This window comes from Eleutherodactylus coqui, chromosome 5 (genome assembly GCF_035609145.1).
Source record: "Eleutherodactylus coqui strain aEleCoq1 chromosome 5, aEleCoq1.hap1, whole genome shotgun sequence".
Classification (NCBI taxonomy): Eukaryota; Metazoa; Chordata; class Amphibia; order Anura; family Eleutherodactylidae; genus Eleutherodactylus; species Eleutherodactylus coqui.
In genome coordinates, this window is record NC_089841.1 from 135,425,280 (window position 1) to 135,444,632 (window position 19,353).

The window sequence follows — 19,353 nt, forward strand, 5'->3', positions numbered from 1 at the left end:
AAACACTGGAGATGGATATGGGGGGGGCGGCCTTAAGAACGCTCCTTCCTGTCTCAAAGACCACAGGCGGAGCAACCTCCATGTGTGCTGTCAGGATGAACGCTATAGAAATTTAATGACAGATCGCTGTCACATTGGCAGCTAAAGATGGTGAGATGTGCCGCCATTCTTTGCAGAGGTCATACGCATACAGATGCAGCAAAGTTTAACTCATAACCTTCTACAAGTTACCTCATCTTAATCTGTTGAAAAGAACTTTATCTTAAAACAAAAGCTATTGTAAAGCTATTAAAAAGGCAAACTGGAACAAAACTTATTAGGGCCCTTTTTCACAGGACGACTGTTGGGAGCTTCGGTGCCCGACAGCTGCTCCAGCGAGAATTGCTCCTATGCTTTCACACAGGAATGAGGATCACTCACGGAATGTAGGCAGACAGGGAACGATCTCCAGCCCGCACACCTCCGTTCATAGATGTACAACGGCCCGTTTACGCAGGCTGATCATCATTTCATTTTTTATGCTTGCAAAAAACTAAACGCCAAATTAATTATCGTTTGTGGTTCAGTCGCTGCTGGTATTTACATGGCCCGACCAGAATCCTGCGATCCAGCGAAGATCTAAACAATGATCGAGCTCTGAAAAGGGCCTTAGTGCCTTAAGAGTCAAGTTAAACTTTGCTAACTTCGTACACGTGCTGTTAAAATAAATTGGCTCTGTTGATGGTCTGCAGATTGATTCTTTTTTAGCTGCATATACACACGAGATACTAGTGTTCTCCTAAGGGCAGGCTGCAGCTCAAACATGCAAATGTGAGATACTGCAGCTTTTGCTTCCTACACTCAAGACATGAAACGGTATCCAGCTTTGTAATATAAAGCTGTCAACACATGGAAGAGTCAAGAATAATTTAACCATGTAGACACAGTATGACTTTCATCTAAACACCACAGACGAGGGATAAAATATGGCGACCAATCAATTCCAGAAGTTGCTGAAATGCTTAGATTATACAGCTGCAATCACTTCACTCTGGAATGGTTTGCGAACATAAAAATATGAGACCACAACTACGTGGTCTTCGTTAGACTATGATGTATACAGAAGAATTGATGCAGAAAATATACACGATATCATCACATAGAATAGTAAGTATAAAATAGATCATCACACGGAATAAAATAGATCCATCATGCTTGATCCCTGTAAATATAAGGGGCTTAGAGCTAATTTCAAAGCCATGACCACAAAAAAGATGTAAATCATTAATTGCAATCGATAAAGTTAAATACAGCTAAACTCTAACACTGTAAGCTTAGCAAAATTTGGAACAACCATTTCCAAAGATTTTTTTTTTTAAATAAAAGGCTCTGCTGCAGCTTTGGTTCCACCTACAGTCTGTCAAGAGTATTGCAGTTTATTATTTTTTTACAGCAATATAATTAAGCCTGTCTGTTCATGGGTGATTTTTTTTGCTGCGTTTCCCGCGGCGATAATCCAGCCGTGGGGAACACCGTGAACTCTTTCCATAGACTACTATGGAAAGCGTAGACCTGCTGTTCACAAGCGGAGAATCATAGCGATTCTCCGCTCGCGGGATTTAAATCGCAGCATGCTGCAATTAGCCGCGATTCTCCGCGGTGAGCCTATCAGCCATCAGCTCTCCCCGGTGGCGATTTGCCACTGGATATCGCTACACCTTTGGACAGGAGCCCTTATGCTAGAAAACACTATTAAAGGGGTTGTACCCCAATTGCAAGTTATCCGCTATCCAAAGGATAGGGGAGGATACCTTACTGATCAACGGTGGTCCTGTGTTCCCTGTCGTCCTCACTACTGGCTTACTGCACAACCTGCAGTGAGGAGAAGACGGAATGGAGCGCTGGTTGCATAAGTGCACTAAGCTCTCCAATCATTTTAAATAGGACTGTGGAGTTACTCAAGTGGGTACTGCTGGGCTATTTCCATCAGCCCGTGCTCCATTCATATACATTACAATATCATTGACCTTTGCTGGGAAGAATCCAGTTCTGTAGTTCTTACGCTCCAGGCAAGCACTGTGACAATGATTTTTTGTATTGTGTGCTTGAAAATGAAAGCTGCCCTGTGATTGGTCGCTAAAGGCAAGAAAAAAATATTTATTTAGGACAGTTGTGGTCAATTTGCCACATTAACTGCAGGACACAGAGTGCAGTCAGAGTGCTGGTCATGTGACCTGGAAACCAAAAGGAAAAGTGCAGAATACACAGTCTGGAGGGGATGAGCTGCAGAACTGGATACTTCACAGCAGAGGTCAGCGATATTGTGAATGGATTTCTCAAAAATAAGAAGGGGAAAAAAACAAACAAAACAAAGAAAACAGCCGACAGCTCCAACACTAGGAAAACAAACACAATGTGTGTAGATGTTACACCAAAGCCTTATATGTAAAGGATATCAGGAGCCGGTTTCCTCCTTTTGTCCGGGATTGGTACAGGATCGTTTGGTCGACGGCGTAATTTTCGCGTCATAATAGGCTTGACTTCCATAGAATCTGTTAACAAAAATACATTTATTTTTTTTATAAGAACTCTCGTAGATTGTATGAAAACCACATAAGGGCTCACTCAAAGAGGGATATGCATATTCATTGCACAAAATATATATTTTTTACAGCGCGTTTTAGTTGCATGCAGGAAAGAAAAAAAAAAACGCAACCGGGTCTAAAAAGGAGGCCATGACTCTCCTCCCATGCCTCCTAGCACCTGCATAAAATACGCAGCAAATAGTCATGTAACATGCGTATTCACTGCATGTGTTACGTACCCATAGACTAGCATGTGCTCAGTATGCGCCAAAATAGGACATGCTGCAATTTTCTTTACACACATGAAAAAAGCATGTTTGAATACCTGAATGCAAATCAATGGTGTTTTAGCACTGCTTATTAGGAGTGCAATACACAGAGAAAACACACTTGTGCAAGTGAGCCCCAAGGCTGTTAAATGCTGATGCGGGAACATTAATGTGTGGTATATGTGGGTTATTACAGTAGAATGCAAGCGAAAGGGGTTGCATTCTCACACAGTGTAATAAAAACTCTATTAGAGCCATGTACCACGGGCTCACCCATTATGGGAAGTGTTGCCCTGCATTACATTTCCAGCTACTGTACATGACAGATGTGCAGCCACCTACAGCTTCTTCTGGAAATAACAGCTGATCGGTGGCCATTTCAACCTAGTATACCCCATCTATAAAGCCAGGATAAATAACTCGCAGAGGGCTCCTGTGCATTAATTGGGAGCCTACAACTTAATAAACTTCCTTAAAAGGGGCTGTCAAAGTTTGTTTTTTTTAAATTCACGATTCCCATGTACAAAAACCAAAGCTCCTATACGTACCTCTTCCTGGCTAACCGCAGCTCCGTCCTCCACTCCGGGTCTGTGTTGGCAGGACAAATGTAGAGAGAAGGCAGAACTCCATTTTTCAGTAAAAGAGGAATTTATTTACTAAGCATGACAGAGTCCATCAGGGATTATTCTGACTGCTATCATGGAGTCAGGAAGGATTTTTTTCCCCAATGGGCTAAATTGGCTTCTGACTCATTGGTTTTTTTTTTGTCTTCCTCTGGATCAACAAGGCGGGGGGGGTGAAACAGGCTGAACAAGATGGACATAGTATGTTAGGCTGAAGAGAGACGATGTTACTATACTATGTGTTACTATATTAGAAGTCTCTCTGAAGCTTGAGAAAGACTTCTAATGAAGGTGAAATGTCAGTGTCATGTTTGGTAAATAATCTGTCATCTTTCATTGTAGAATGGAGCGCTGCTTTTCTCCACATTTGTTATGGGATTTTGAAGACTATATCTCATACTGCAAGATACACTTACTGATGGATTGTTAACAGTGTTGCCGATTTCCTTTATTCCTGTTTACATAAGATCACAGGGTGCTGCAGCCAATCACAAACCTCAGTGTCTCTGGCTTCTGCGATTGGCTGTAGCAGCCCATGATGTTCCATACACAGATTTACTGCGGCCTGTCACAGCGCGAGAGGGGAGACTAGGCACAGTGGGGAGCCGGGAGAGGAAAGTATAGAATCATTTAACCTTTTCATACATGAGGAGCACAAATTGGGGGGAAAAAAATGACGTGTAGCAACCCCTGAAAGAGGTTTTCACCCTTATAATGCCAAGGACATGTAATATGTCATGACTTTAATACACATGCAGCCACTAGAATAGAGAGACTAGCACTTAGATCTGATTAGGATAATAAAGCCTTAAAAGGAAACTTAATCAAATGATGCTGGGATTAAAGGTCAATCAAGAGTGCAGAAGAATGAAAAGTATTAGGGCCCATTTACATGAATGTATATGCAAAACCGCTCACGTAAGTGCAGTGTATTTGCACCGTGAACTGTGCACATTACTGTACTTTGTGCTCACAGGGCCAGTTCACATGTCTTTATTGTTCTACTAAAGGGGTAAAAGTTGTGGGGAAAATATACCTGGTTTACAGAACTAGTAAAGAGTTGGATAACAGAAACATGACAGCTGATTACTATTAGATATCAATGCTTCTTTGACAACTAAATGACAAATGCACCAATGTAGTGTCAAGGACTGGAAGAAAACCTATAGTTTATATATTAGTTCTTCTAAAATAGAAAAGAACTTTCCTCTTTAAGAGACAAACTGCTATAGCTGCAAACTCCACAAGAGCCTAGAGGCAAGGGATAAATAATGTATAGCGCTGCTTCATTTATATGGATATTTAAAACAAACCCAAAACAGAAAAACGACTAGAAAGCATATATGTGCCACACTGAGCCGAGGACACAATTCAGAAAGACGTGCTGCAAACCATTCCTACTATTTAGGCTTGCAGAAAACACTCCTATAGTTGTGTGTGTGTGTATATATATATATATATATATATATATATATATATATATATATATATATATATATATATATATATATATATATATCCAAAGCGAACCTGTCAGGTGATTTATACTGTCAGCAGCATATGATAGAGGAAGAGAAGCAGAGCTCTGCGATATATAGCTTTATATGGTTTGGAGCAGAATGTATCAGTTTACATTACTTTTAACATGCTAGATACGTTTCTGTGTGATTGAGAACCATGTAATCTTGTACATATGATAGCTTTTAATGGCTAACAAAAACACATGATGTTACAGCAAGCTTTCGGGTCTTCTATCGATCCTTAATAAAAATTTAGAACTTGACTTGTAATAATGTTGCCATCCAATAGATGCTGCTGCATCTCCTTCCATGTGCAGGTTGAAGGAGAGATAAGACATCATAAAACTGCCACATTCCTGAGCTCAGTGGACTGATTAAGTATTTATGTCTCAGCTCAGTTTGTCTGTTTTAAGTTTTGAGTGCAAAACAGTCTCAAATTTCTGTGTGTGAATATTTGTATTCCAATCAAAAGGGGTTTCCTCTCTGCATTTGTATATTATACATGTGTCCCATCCAAACCAGTTTCATTTTAGCCTGATGAAGGGTAGATAGAACCCGAAAGCTTGCTGAAACATTATGTATTTTTGTTAGCCATTAAAAGGTATCATATCTACAAAATTACTTGGTTTCTCTCCCTGAGAACAATCACACTTTGCTCTACTAGCTAACTTGGTACCAAACCAAGGGGTTTTGTTGTGTTGTTCTAAGAAAACAAGGAAGCCAACTTTTCGCAGAAAGTTATCACAATCAAGTTAAACTTTGCTGCATCTGTTTCTGAGTAAAAAGCAGAGCAAATCCTGCCAAGACTCCTAGGAAAGACATTGAGAGTCCTGCTCACACATAGTGATTGACAGCTTTCGGTCTACAAAAAAAAAACTAATGCAAAAAAGCTGTTAATCCCTGTGTTTAGTGGAGGTCTCAGAGGTAGCCCCCCCCCCCCCCTCCTCCCACCGACTGTAAAGTGATGGCATATCCTAGTGCTATGCCATCACTTCATAAGATGCGAATACCCCTTTGAGCCAGGATGGACTGTACCTCCTGTCAGCTCCATCGTTAATTTCTCATTTTCAATCATTTTCTTCTTTTCCTCTAATTCTGCTATTAAATTCTCCTTCAGTTCAACCTTTTTGTCTTCAAATTCTTTCACAGCTGCTTTCTTCTCCTTGATGTAGTTCCTTTCCACCTGCTCAGTCTGAGAAGATGATAAAATGGATCGCTATAGTTAAGAGGAATGATGCAGGCATGTACACCGTGAGACAGAAACGTCACTTACCTCTAGTTGTAAGAAAAGTTCTGAAAAAAAAAAAAGAAATAACATGAGTTCTACAACTTCTATACAGTATATAGATGGCTCACTTGAAAAAAAAAAAAAGACAGTAAAGTGCTTAACATTGTGGCATGATTTTTGTTACTTACTGTAAAATCCCTTTCCAGTCCCATTCAATTGGGGGCCACAAAAGATGTTGGGCATAACTCCTGCCACTAGGGGGCAGACACTAAGCAAAGTAAGAATTAGTCCCCCCTACCAGCTAAACCCATCCTGCAGGCACTGACCTAAATCAGTTTGTAGAAGAGTAGCAGTAGTGGACAAACAACACATGAAATCGAGCAATACAGAATATGACCAAAAAAACAGGCCAGAACGAAGAACAATTTTTGAGAAAACACCACCAGCGCTAGCAAAAAAAAAACAAAAAAAACCAAAAACCTACAAGTGGGTTGGTGCTGTGTCCCCCAATGAACAGTACGAGAAAGAGATTTTTACGGCAAGTAACAAAAATCCTGTTTTCTCGTCCGTGCCATTGGGGGACACAGAAGACCTTGGGATGTTCTAAAGCAGTACCCAAGGGTGTGGGACAAGAAAAAGGGGTTGCAATCAGCCTGTTCGAAGTAGGTGCTAGTAAGTGAAAGACCCACTGGCGGCTGGCAAGTAAGGTTTTCTGTAGAACATGGAGACCATGAAGGCTTGAAGCGTCACTAGGAAGGCAGAAGAAATTGCCGATAGTCAAGAAAGCACCTGCAAATTAGTAGGGTGGCATCAATTAGGGAGGGTGATGCCCTTGTGCTTTTAACAGGTACTGAAAGCATATGGACAGACTAACCGGTGGTAGGTACAGTCAGTCACACATGCCACGGCAGGGAGAAGAGAGACCCTATCCCCACAGTGGCTAAAGAACAGGCAAGAAAAGTAAAGAGGAAAGTACTGTGTGCTTTCCAATTTGGTACTGCCAACCCCTCCCCCCCCCCAAAAAAAAAAACTACCATCATGGGTGAACCACTGGTGTGAAAAAGATTCTGTCATGAATCCCTCCAGAATAGCAGGACACCCATTCCGGACAGCGCTGTTCTTGGTAGATGATGCTGGCCTTCTAGCTGCCTGCTGTTGGATGTAGAAGGTCAGGAGAGCTCTAACATGGGACTAAGTTTGCCACAACAAACTGAATGCTGTAGATATGGTCATAGCGATTTGTTGGCTTTTGTGTGTGTGGATGGCTAGGCAAGCCATTAGTGCCGTGTGCTGCGAATGGCCTATAGCAGAGAACAAACTAAGTAGGTCTAGTGCCTGAAGGACAGAACAACCTAGATGATGATCTGAAGGTTGGATTCTCATGAGAATTGTCCTAGAACGATAGAAGGGAATGACTGGAATATCCTTAGAGAGGCAATAGTGCTCATGGAGGGTGAACAGTGCTGGAGAAGAATGAGGAGCAGGATGCTCCTAATGAATGTATTATTGTTCCATCCAGGCAGGTCAGCTCCCAAAAGAGGTGAATGAGGCATTTGGAGAAAGACTGTGCTGCCCGAGGCCTGGATGTCCACGGCTCGTATGCCCTATGGAATTTCTTTTATAAAAGATGGATCTCAAGCGGTGCGAGCATCTAACGAGTGTGCCATGCCCGTCAGAAACCATCGTTTGCAAGAGTTATGATTTCCTAACTTGTGCTAAGGACAAATAATTCTGGATAGGTCCTAAAACAATACGCCCAATGACCTGACCTTAGGTACAAAGGCCATACATGTAACAGAAAGAACCTACAATGCAGGTATTAAACAGAGGTTATTTCTTACAACTTGTAAAGCGGAGATCTAGAGCATTGACACTTACCATGCTGCCAACGTAAGCAATCATACATGTGAAAAGTGAGACGAAATTCTTGTAGAAAAAATGAGAAAGGGGAATACAGGGAAATGTCCTCATCAGATGTACTCTAGCAATATACTAGCTTCATAATTACTGATAGAGAGTTACTAAACTCTATGGAAAGGATCGCCGTGGTAAGCTAATGCTGGAGCCGACCACTTTAGCATGGTAGGTGTGCCGCGTAGTGAGGGCAGTCCTCACCAGCCAGATGTACTGACTGGTGGGGCACCAAGAAGGTGCCTCAGTGTTACCAATACAAGTCTGATGAAGTCTAACCCAGAAAATACCCTTCTCGAGAGCAAAAATTGCCAGTAACTGAAAGGCTGGACTTTAAATCGGGGCTTCCCATCATACGATGTGGCCTCAGCTACGGTGTCACCAAGGGTCCTTAAAATGTAGTGTAGAGTGATAATGTATGGGGGAAGTAAAGGATATATCAATACTAGTGCTAAGCAGTATAAGCATAAGAAAATGCAGTCTGAAAGGAGAGGGCAATGAGCCATCCAGAACTGCTCTGCCTAGGGGGAGTGAGAAGGAAGATACTGGAAGAGCTGCGAGGAACCGAGCTTAACCACAACATAGATACTCCCTTCTGGGAGAGGCTGCATGGTAGATTGACTTAGGAGAAGCTGGCATAGTCTAGCAGGCATATAATTTGTGAGTACCGGTTAAAACAGTGCAGATATGAAGATACTGGCTGATATTTGTGGTTATGGTAAGGCCATGTCAGATATGGATTGATCATATGTAATTACCCTTCCATTCAACATTTGCAAACATAGCATAAGATGATTCGAGTATATAATGTCGTGGCATACCACTATGCTTAATGGAAGGTGATGAGACAAGTTAAAGCTGCTGGGATTGTGAAGGCACGCCACGCAGACTGTAAGAGGAACACCATTATTGCCGCTATGGATTGAAGTACTATATATCCCATAGACACCATGCCTGACAGTAGCAGAATTACAGCTCTGTGTGTTGGGTGCAACGTGACTGCCAACCTCCAGGCCAGAGGATAGTAGTAATGTGAGCGATTGATATTGCAATCATCACATAATGATATATAGAGTTCACCAGTAATGTGTTTATTCCATCTGGGGAAGGGGAATGAAGCGGCCTTATGCTGATGATCATTGCTTAAATGTGTTAGAGACAGTGCTGAGCAGTACTACTATTCTTACACTATAAGAGGCAATGAGGTTACTTAATAGCTGCGTGCACAAAGAAAAAAAAAATATGATGCCAGATACTGGAAGGTCTTGTATCAAGTCAGATACAGAGTCTAGCAGCCAGATATTTGCACCTCTACAAGGAGGGGGGATAATGAGGCTGCCTTACACTACTGTGTACTGCATCAAATGTGTCTCTTAGAGGTGATAAGAAGGCAGCCCGATAGTGGTTGTTGCAAACATGACCATGACCGCCCAGTTGACATTTAATGACTCTGCTCCAGTGAATGGTAAATGAGGGGACTTGAGACCTACCATAACCAGATAACTGAGGAAGAATTGCACAGCACCGCAATAAATTCCTCCTAATGAAGAGGAATAATGTGGTTGATGCGGCTCATCACGATTGTATAGACATGAGTGTGACGGAGATAAATAATAAGAAAATGACCCCTTCTATTGGAGATGGGCAAGAAGGATGATGATGGTTGCAACGTTGAACAGTCATGAAAGAAACAATGTCTTCTAGAACCATCATCACGCCACCTATGAAAGGGGGTAATAAGACTCTTGCTATAGCTGCGTAGTTGAGAGATACAAGGTGTGAGGGGGAAGGGGAGGGGGTCACCAGATTGCTATAGATTTCACATACTTCCCAGTCACGCATGAATCCTCACGAAGAAATGTAACCCTCTATTTAAAGTCAAAAGTGATTATAAATTTATATTCCCAAATTCTTCTCTGGCTTTGTGACTTGAAACCGCCCTTCAGTATCATAACTTTCATATCTTCTATGTCATGTCCATGAGTAGAGAAGTGCTCGTCCACAGGTAATTCTGTCTTTCTCTGTTTAATCGTGTGGCGATGAGATCCTGGCTTTCAGTTTTTTGTCCTGTTTCTCTAACATAAAGGCCTCCAACAGGACATTTACTGCACAGGATCAGGTACACAACATCGGACGTGGAACATGTGAATGTCCCAGGGATCTTATAGTCCTGTTGTGTGTTGGGGATTTGTCACAGTACAAAAAAAAATTAAAGCGAGGATGAGAACCTTGCGTTGGTTCGAAAACCCACATTATGATGTATTTGTTAGACATTAAAAGGTATCATATTTTTTTGGTACAGCCAATGGAGACATTTTCTGAGCTCATGGGAACTAAGTATACTGTTTTGCAACATAACTGAGTTCATGTGCTTAATTGTAATGTTTGAAAAATCTTGAATAAAAGTACTTTGAATGAAAAAAGTATCATTTCTACAAGATTACTTGGTTTCTCTTGCTGAGAACAATCACATTTTGCTCTACTGGCTAACACGGTAGCGACCTTTTTTCATTCCACAATATAAGCTAACGAAGTGAGGAATGTTCATTGCATTAGCCGTAGAGACCCATGCTGCCCCCTACCTATAGGCATTGTATGTCTACGACATTATCTTAAAGGCTGGTATAGAGGTAATAATGGCTTCCAATTGCCATTATACGATGGTCACGTCAAAGGCTATGTTTCTGTTCCAGAAAAAACACGAACGATAATTTGTTGCGTGTAAAAGGGCCTTTAGTCTAGAATGCATTAGTGTACGAGATGTATGTCCAAGGATTTTCAATCCTAACAATCTTTTATGTGCAACTGTATCTTTACTAAATGAAAAGGAAAGTACCAAGGACATAAGCTGCAACACTCCTTTTACACGGAGCGATAAATTGCTTGCACAAGCAAACAATGACAGAGTTCGCTTGTGCAGCCTGCTTATACAAACAAGAGGAAAAATTGTTTGCAATTATGTGCATGTATCAGTTTAGTCAGTCATATTCACTGTACCAGTGAACTAAACAATTGCTGTTCGCACGCAACGACGTGTAAACGAGTGAGCAATTATTTTTATGCCTGCATAAAATGAACGATGAACAAGAAGCTAATGAAATCTCATTTAGTGTAAACACGGCCAACGATTGAAGAACCAATGATCATTGCTCAAATTTGCACGATTCAACAATTAACTATAATCTTTCGGTGTAAAAGGGTCCTAAACGCACACTAACAGTTCTGCTATACTAACTTTGTGATTGGATTACATAAAGACATGGCTTCTTTTGCTATACAAAATAGCAGAGCATGCCACGCTAAAAACAGTTGTTACAGTCCATGTAACTGCTTCCCGTAGATGGACATGTCATGGCATCCCAACTGCGGTGCTTTTACAGTAATAGGATGTAAAGGCACAGCAACTGTGTGTTATCAATAGCAGGTGCCGGCTGTAATATACAGCATGGAGAGAAGTTAATAAACCCCCAAAATATATGTACTTTATTTATACATTAGTTTATTATTATTTATTTATTTAAAGATTACACAACTTTCTATGGCACAAAATGGTAGCATGTATTTGGATTGGGATTAGGTACCTTTATTTGCTACATCCTGCAATCAACATTACTTTGAAGACTTCAAGTCCCCCATGTTCATAACTCCTATCTTTTATGATGCAAAGGGCGGCAGACCCCTACCATTGTGTCCATATGTGTATTAAGTCTGACTGCATCTTATAGCCTGTGCTGGGTAAGAGAACCTCTAAAACTACCGACAGTAAGAAATCCTGTGAGAGAAAACCACCAAAAAGATGAAGCTTTCCATTGTAATTCATCACTAGCTTCTTACCGGCATTTCTCAATCTCTCTTTGTACTGTTGATCTAATTTTTTCATACGTTTCTGGTATTCTTGCAGTGTACCTAAAAATATATAAAAAAGCCATGTAACATTTACAGTAAAGGTATACAGAAACCACTACAATTATGTATAAAATACTATTACCTCTGCTGCCATTGTGCCTAAAGGAGAAGAAAAAAGAAGAAATCGCAGTGTATAGACTATGGCGCAGATTCCTGTACAAATGTACAGGAATATTTGATGTGAATTTCATGTCGAATTCTGCCATGTGTAGGGGTGTGCTACAGAGGATGGCCTGTAGGTGGCAACAGACAATCAGTCTGGTGCCTGAAGTAAGAGGGGAAAACTCCCATGGGTGTGGTCAGTGATCTAAAAAGGGTTGTTCCTATGGCAGTGGGAGAGAGTGTGTGTGGCTGAGAGAGCCAGAGAGAGACAGCTCAGTGGAGCTGTAGAGCTGCCAGGCCCAGTGTGTGGCTAAGAAGGCCAGAGGTGGACAGGGAAACGCCCCTCACCTCAACACCTAGGAGATGTGTGTCTGGGAGGACCAGACTTCAGCTAAGGCTGTATTGCGACCAGACTGCTGGTGAAAGAAAACTCCTGTTGTATGCAGTAGAGACATATTATGGACCAGGAACTACGTGGTTCCAGCAGGACCCCTGGAGTACTCCTGCCATTGGACTAAGGGTCTGAAGGCACGACAGACTAAGGACCAGCTGCGATCTGGACATCCACAGGTCTGTGCAAATCAAGTGGACTTGTTGTTGCTGTTGCCTTCAACCCTGTGGAGGATTGTACTGAGGGGACTTTGAAAAGGACTGTGAAGGGATGTTTAAAAGAGACTTTGTGTTGCCAAACATTTATTATTGGTCTGGAGACCCAGTCGTCTTTGTTTCGGTTAAAGATTGTGTGAATCAAGTGAAAGCAAAGAAGGAAAGAGACCGTTTGGCGTGATATGTAACCCCCGTGGTGCTATTTAACCCTCATGTTGTCACACATGCCAACAGGACCTTAGCATCGCCAATAAAACCTGAGCTCAGGTTTACGAAAAACGATGCTAATGTTATATGACTGACAGCAGCCCAAGTAACAAGCTCCAAAAGGTGAGCTCAAGTGTTACTTGTGAGTGAATCAGAGAGGCATCTATGTTCACCAAGTTTGGAGTGCTGGCGATTTTTCTACATGCTCAAGTTGGATATCAGGCCATTTCATACGGACGTGGACCGTTTGTAGATTCCTCTACTTTACAATAAAAAATAAATAAACACATGAAACACACTTATGTATATTACATACACTATCGTGACAAGAGTATTGGGACACACATAGGCCTCATGTCCTCCGGTGCGGATGATCCGCAGTTCAATATGCCCATAGACTATCATTGGGCGTCCATAGGTATTTAAATACCTGCAGATGTTTGTTTTTCTTTTTGCCGTGCGGATCACGCTACATTTTCTGCAATTTCTCCACACGGACGTCTTCCTCAAGCTTCCATTGAAGTCCGGATCCGCGGCACGTCTGCAGCTGACACCGTGGACCGCGGGAAAGCAGGAGTTTAAATAAAAATAAAAGAAGGCATGGCACCTTGCCGGCGTCCCAAGCGCATCCGCCATGCAGAAGAAAGAATATCCAGCCGCAACGGAGGAGAGCCCCGCAGCGTCTGGATAGAGGAGTAAAATGCATTTTTTGGCCTCATGTCTGCGGGCCGGGTGGAATTCGCTACGGGATTCTGCACGGGGAAACAGTGTGCGCCCGTGAACATGAGGCCATAGGAGGTGATCAAATTCGATTAAATTCACATTTTTCAATGTTGGGCCAGCTTTGGTCTCAATAACTGCTGTAAGCCTCCTAGGAATGCTGAAGATAGGTCATCAATAGTGTTTTCCACGGAAAAGCCCTTTAAGTAATGTGAGAGACAGACCCTTGTTTCTTATATTTAAGGACTCTATAGTGACAGGGTCTGTTCCACTGGATGTGGTGCAGATTTTCAAAACGTGAACCTGGAAACTACAGGCCAGTAAGTCTGACTTCTATTGTGGGTAAAATGTTTGAAGGGTTTCTAAGAGAGGCTATCCTGGACTACCTCAAGGAAAATAGTTGTATAAGTCCGTATCAGCATGGGTTTATGAGAGATCATTCCTGTCAAACCAACCTGATGAGCTCTATGAGGAGGTAAGTTCTAGACTGGACTGAAGAGAAGAGAATCATTGGATCTTGTATAGCTGGACTTTTCCAAAGCGTTTAATACTGAGCCACATAAAAGGTTGGTATATGAATGCTTGGTCTGGGCGAGAATGTGTGTAAGTGGGTAAGTAAATGGTCAGTGATAGAAAGCAGAGGGTGGTTATAAAGGGCACATACTCTGATTAGGTCACTCTTACTAGGGGGCAGTATTGGGCCCTATTCTTTTTTATATATTTAATGAACTGAAAGGAGGATTGCATAGTAAAATAGCAATATTTGTAGATATTATGTAAAGTATGTAAAGTGATTAACATAAGACGACAAAATGTGGTTTTAAGTTGGGGGCTTGGGCAGTAAAGTGGCAAATGAAGTTATGTACATGGACAGAGGAAATACATGTCACCATTACAGACTAAATGGGAAACCCCTGTGTAACAATGACATGGAGAAGGACATGTTCATAAAAGGACATATCAGAGCTTGAGCGGGTACAAAGACATGCAACTAAGTTAATAAGTGGAATGGGCGGACGACAATACCCAGAGGTTATCAAAAGAGGGGTGACCTAGCATGTTATCAAAGCCTCTATAACATAATGAAACTGATCGCTGTACACTGCCTATTCTTACCAGAATGCAAATCAACAAAGCAAGTTCAGTGCAGATAATCAGTAAGCAGGGAATGCTGGGAGATATCAGCTACGAATCCTGCAGAATTGTAAATACAGGTCTGGCGTTTATAACTAGTGTTTAGCGATTCTGGAAATATTCTTGAGTTGGGAAGACCGATTCAGACTCCCATTATAGTCAATGGAAGTAAAAATCGGGTTCACTAACTTACATTTTTGGACAGGATGTTGAATGTGGTTAGCACCATTCAGTGCTGGGATCCCAGGTTCAAAGCTCATCAAGGACAACATTGCCATGGACTTTGAAAAACTCCACCCAGATGTTGCCCTTTGTCAAATTAGAACTAATCATTATGTCTGATTCTTGCTTCGTTTCCCAACTTAAGCATACAGCTACACGACCGCAGAGCAGAAAGCTCCGTGCTGCTCCTTGTGGGAGAATTGTGTTACAGCGGGAGAGAATGGTATGTGGGGTGAGAGAGGATAGTATCTAGGAACTGTGAACACCAAGGAGGGGACAGTTTATGGAGGCTGTAATGACTGGTGGAAGGGGAGAGGACAGGTTTATGAGGCTATGACAGTTTATGGAGGCTGTGATGAGGAGGGGAGAGGACAGTATATAGGGGGGGGGGGCTGAAATGATGGATGTGTGCAAAGAGAACATGGGGGGCTGTGATAAGAGGAGGGCTGGGGGGAATGACACCCTGTATGTGTTTGTAACTAAAGCTTGTACCCCATTTTTTTACATAAGGGAATCACATGGACATCAATTCCTTGGTAAGAACTGTTAATTACTATGTATCAAGGTCTTCTGTAGAAAAAAAAAAGTGTGCTGGTATTTCTAACTTATTTAGCAAAAAAAAAGAAAAATCATCAAGATTTTAATTTTGGGCCTAATTGCCCATCCATAATGGAGATGGTAACTATTTGAGATAAATGCGTTGTAAGGCTCCTTTAACATGGAGCAATAAATCATTTGCACAAGTGAATGATAACACAGTTTGCTCGTGCAGCCCGTTTATACAGGTAGCTAAATCATGGCAATGTTGTTTCGTATTGCGTTTGCATATCATTCAGTCGTCCACATTCGCTGTACCAGTGAATATGAACAACTAAATGATCGCAGCTCACACACAACAGCATGCAAATGAGCGAATGATTATTTGTCGCTCAATCAGTCGCCACATTTACAATGAACAATCAGTCAAAGTTCACACAATTCAATGATTTTTTTGAACGATAATCGTTCCGTATAAAAGGGCCCCGACTCATAGAAGAGTAAGCACTACAGTCATCCCAATATCAATACTCACCTTCTTGAAGTTGTTGCAATTGTCTCTTGAGAGAAGCCAGTTTATCTTGATACATCCTGACAAGGAGAATTCAAATGACAAGATTAGATTATATACAAAGGGTAACAGGGCGACTTATACATTTCCAGTCGTTTTAACTCGGAATGAATCATATTTATTTTAAAACCTCAGAATGAATTATATTTATTTTAAAACCCAGTCCTCAGGAGGCCCCACTCGTATATCCCAGGCAGTCCCTGCATATAGCTAGAAACCATAACCAGATACAACTTTTTAAAATCAACAATCTGCCCCGCTTTCCCAGTGCTTGTAGGTGGTGTTTGAGGGCATCCCTGGACATTTTTTAACTTTCGCTAGTGATGACTGACAGGTCATCAATAGAATGATGCGGACCTACTGTTTGGATTCCCAGTGCCATTATTGCTACAGTCAACGTAGGAAACAGAAAGCGTTGTCCAAAGCTCAGTGGCCCAGGTTGGTATTGCAGGCGAAGCTCCTGTTGAATTCAATGAGAGCTGTGCCCACAGTACCAAACTATGCCATTGTCATCTGCTCCCAGCACAGTCCACATTGACAGTGGGACAAGGAGTCAGGTGATTGGTCAGGATCCCAAACAGCAGAACCCCACCAATCAACTAGTGGTTCCCCAAGTTTCCCCTTCTACCAGGAGTGCTAACTCCCAATATAGACATGCAGAAAAATGGCAATCCAGGATCTATGGTACTGTGTGTTGGAGAAGCACATTACAGGTATAGCTGATCCTTAGTAGCTCCATCTCTACAGGTCTCTAAGATAAATTACTCCTCTTGAGAGATAGATGATCATGGACTACTACAATACTTTGTGCCACCTTTAGCTTATGTTCATACCATGCTTGACTGACATTCACATTATTTCATAGATAGCAATATATAAATGGGGTAATATAGTTCACTAGACAGGCAATCCAGTCTCAGAATTCCTCCCATCTGACGTGCACAGAACTTCATCAGTAATGGATCACAATACTTGGATGGACACAAAAAAAAAGTCAGCACGCAAAAAAAACCCAATTTAAAAAAAAAATTTAAAAAAAATTACATTTTATAGATGAAGAGCAGTGGCCTCACTACATGCGAATTTTTGTAGGGGAGGTGCTGTTTTTGGCTTTGGGTAGATACCTGTACTACCACACGTTAGCCCTAATGCCACTTTATAGCCACAAAAGCAAACGACTACTAATGCAGACTTGGTCATAGTTTATTCATCATTTCAAGACTGGAAAAGATTCTATTGTTATTAAAATGGTGTATGAGATACATGCAGACAACGAATGTAACAAATAAGAACTATGTAATTGAATTTATTGTCATAATACCAACAATGATATGTGGAATGTATCTGTATACTAAATTAAGTCATCAATAAAAGAATGTTTAAAGGGGTTGTCCCGCGAAAGCAAGTGGGGGTATACACTTCTGTATGGCCATATTAATGCACTTTGTAATGTACATTGTGCATTAATTATGAGCCATACAGAAGTTATTCACTTACCTGTTCCGTTGCTAGCGTCCTCGTCTCCATGGAGCCGTCTAATTTCAGCGTCTAATCGCCCGATTAGACGCGCTTGCACAGTCCGGTCTTCTCCTTTGCTGAATGGGGCCGCTCGTGCCGGAGAGCGGCTCCTCGTAGCTCCGCCCCGTCACGTGTGCCGATTCCAGCCAATCAGGAGGCTGGAATCGGCAATGGACCGCACAGAAGCCCTGCAGTCCACCGAGGGTGAAGATCCCGGCGGCCATCTTCACAAGGTAAGTATGAAGACGCCGGACCGCGGGGATTCGGCTAAGTACTATCTGTTTGTTTTTTTTTATCCCTGCATCAGGTTTGTCTCGCGCCGAACGGGGGGGCTATTGAAAAAAAAAAAAACCCATTTCGGCACGGGACAACCCCTTTAAGAAAATTTTTTATTTAATAGAATTATATGAAAATATCACATAACAGAAGAGAGGGGTTCCCACACAAAAATAAATAATACATCAACAAAGGAAGGCATATAGCATGTAATGTTAATAGAGAAATGTCTATGCAAAGGATATCCAGTGCCGTCACAACCATGTTACCACTGATGACGGTAATACAACAAGCATGTTGATTACTCCTTATTCACATGTATAAGGCTGAGTGTCCATGGGTCGCAAGAGATATTCCACCACGGGGTAATGTCACCGCAATTTTCCACAATAAACCTATCTTAATGATAGGTTCATCGCGAAGAAGCACGGCAAATTGTGGTTTGCCACTATTTTTAGACACAAATGATTTCCTGCTCGTGTACATTGGGCTGTGCTTTCCATAGTTATCCTATGGAAAGCGTGTCATGCGTGATTTGCGTGCAATATATTGCTGCGGATCACGCTATGACAAATTGCCCATGGACACTCGGCCTAAGGGCTTATTTAGACGACCGTGTATCGGCCGGGTTTTCACGCCCGGCCGATATACGATGTCCCTCTCCGTCCCTCGGCACTATTTGCAATGAGAGGGGAAGGGGCGGAGCAAAGTTTCAGAACAATATATGGTCGTCTGACTAAGCCCTAAGACAATAATAAGTTTCCTCAAGCTTTATCGAAACAGACATTGGGGCACACGGTATAAGGTTGGCCATATTGTTATGTTCATGTTCTTATTATTGTCATATACATATGACTATGTAGTAATCAACATGCTTGTTGTATTACCGTCATCGTTGGTAACATGGTTGTGACGGCACTGGAGATCTTTTGCATAGACATTTCTCTACTAACATAACCGGCTATAAGCCTTCCTTTGTTGATGCATTATTTCGTTTTGTTTGGGAACTCGTCTCTTCTGTTATGTGATATTTTAATATAATTCTATTTAATAACATTTAAAATTCTTTTTATTGAGGCTTTTGCGTGCCGACCCTTTTTTTTGCCTATCCACTAGTCAGCTGAGTGTGTGCTTATGGTTGTAATTTATACAACTTTGATTTACTGCATCTCATCTTAGGGGTGTTGTCTAAATAGGGCTTCCCCCACCTCTCGCAGCTCCCCTCTGTGTCCAGTGCTGCTGCTCCTCACTGATGCAACATTCACAGGCTGCTGCACCCATTGACAAGGCTGGGCGCTCGCTCACTGAGCTGTCATTGGCTGCAGCAACGTGTAAGCATTATGTCAGAGGAGACCTCAGCGGCGACTCTGGACATAGTTGGGAGCTTGTTTGTTATTTTTACAAAGTGGAAGACTCTTTAAATAAAAATGTAAGAATGG

General features: G+C 41.8%; 2 protein-coding genes across 2 annotated transcripts in view; one reads left to right on the forward strand and one right to left on the reverse strand.

Moving 5' to 3' along the window:
• LOC136627809 (uncharacterized) overlaps positions 1-19,353 on the forward strand; it is an 884,798-nt gene that overhangs the window by 438,776 nt on the left and 426,669 nt on the right. The window lies entirely within an intron of this gene.
• SUDS3 (SDS3 homolog, SIN3A corepressor complex component) overlaps positions 1-19,353 on the reverse strand; it is a 46,132-nt gene that overhangs the window by 21,163 nt on the left and 5,616 nt on the right. The window contains exons 3-7 of the mRNA XM_066603199.1: positions 16,085-16,140; positions 11,950-12,021; positions 6,250-6,269; positions 6,012-6,168; positions 2,436-2,531 (exon numbers count right to left, since the gene is read on the reverse strand). Coding sequence (XP_066459296.1) covers positions 2,436-2,531; positions 6,012-6,168; positions 6,250-6,269; positions 11,950-12,021; positions 16,085-16,140 — 401 coding nt within the window. The remainder of the gene's footprint in view (positions 1-2,435; positions 2,532-6,011; positions 6,169-6,249; positions 6,270-11,949; positions 12,022-16,084; positions 16,141-19,353) is intronic.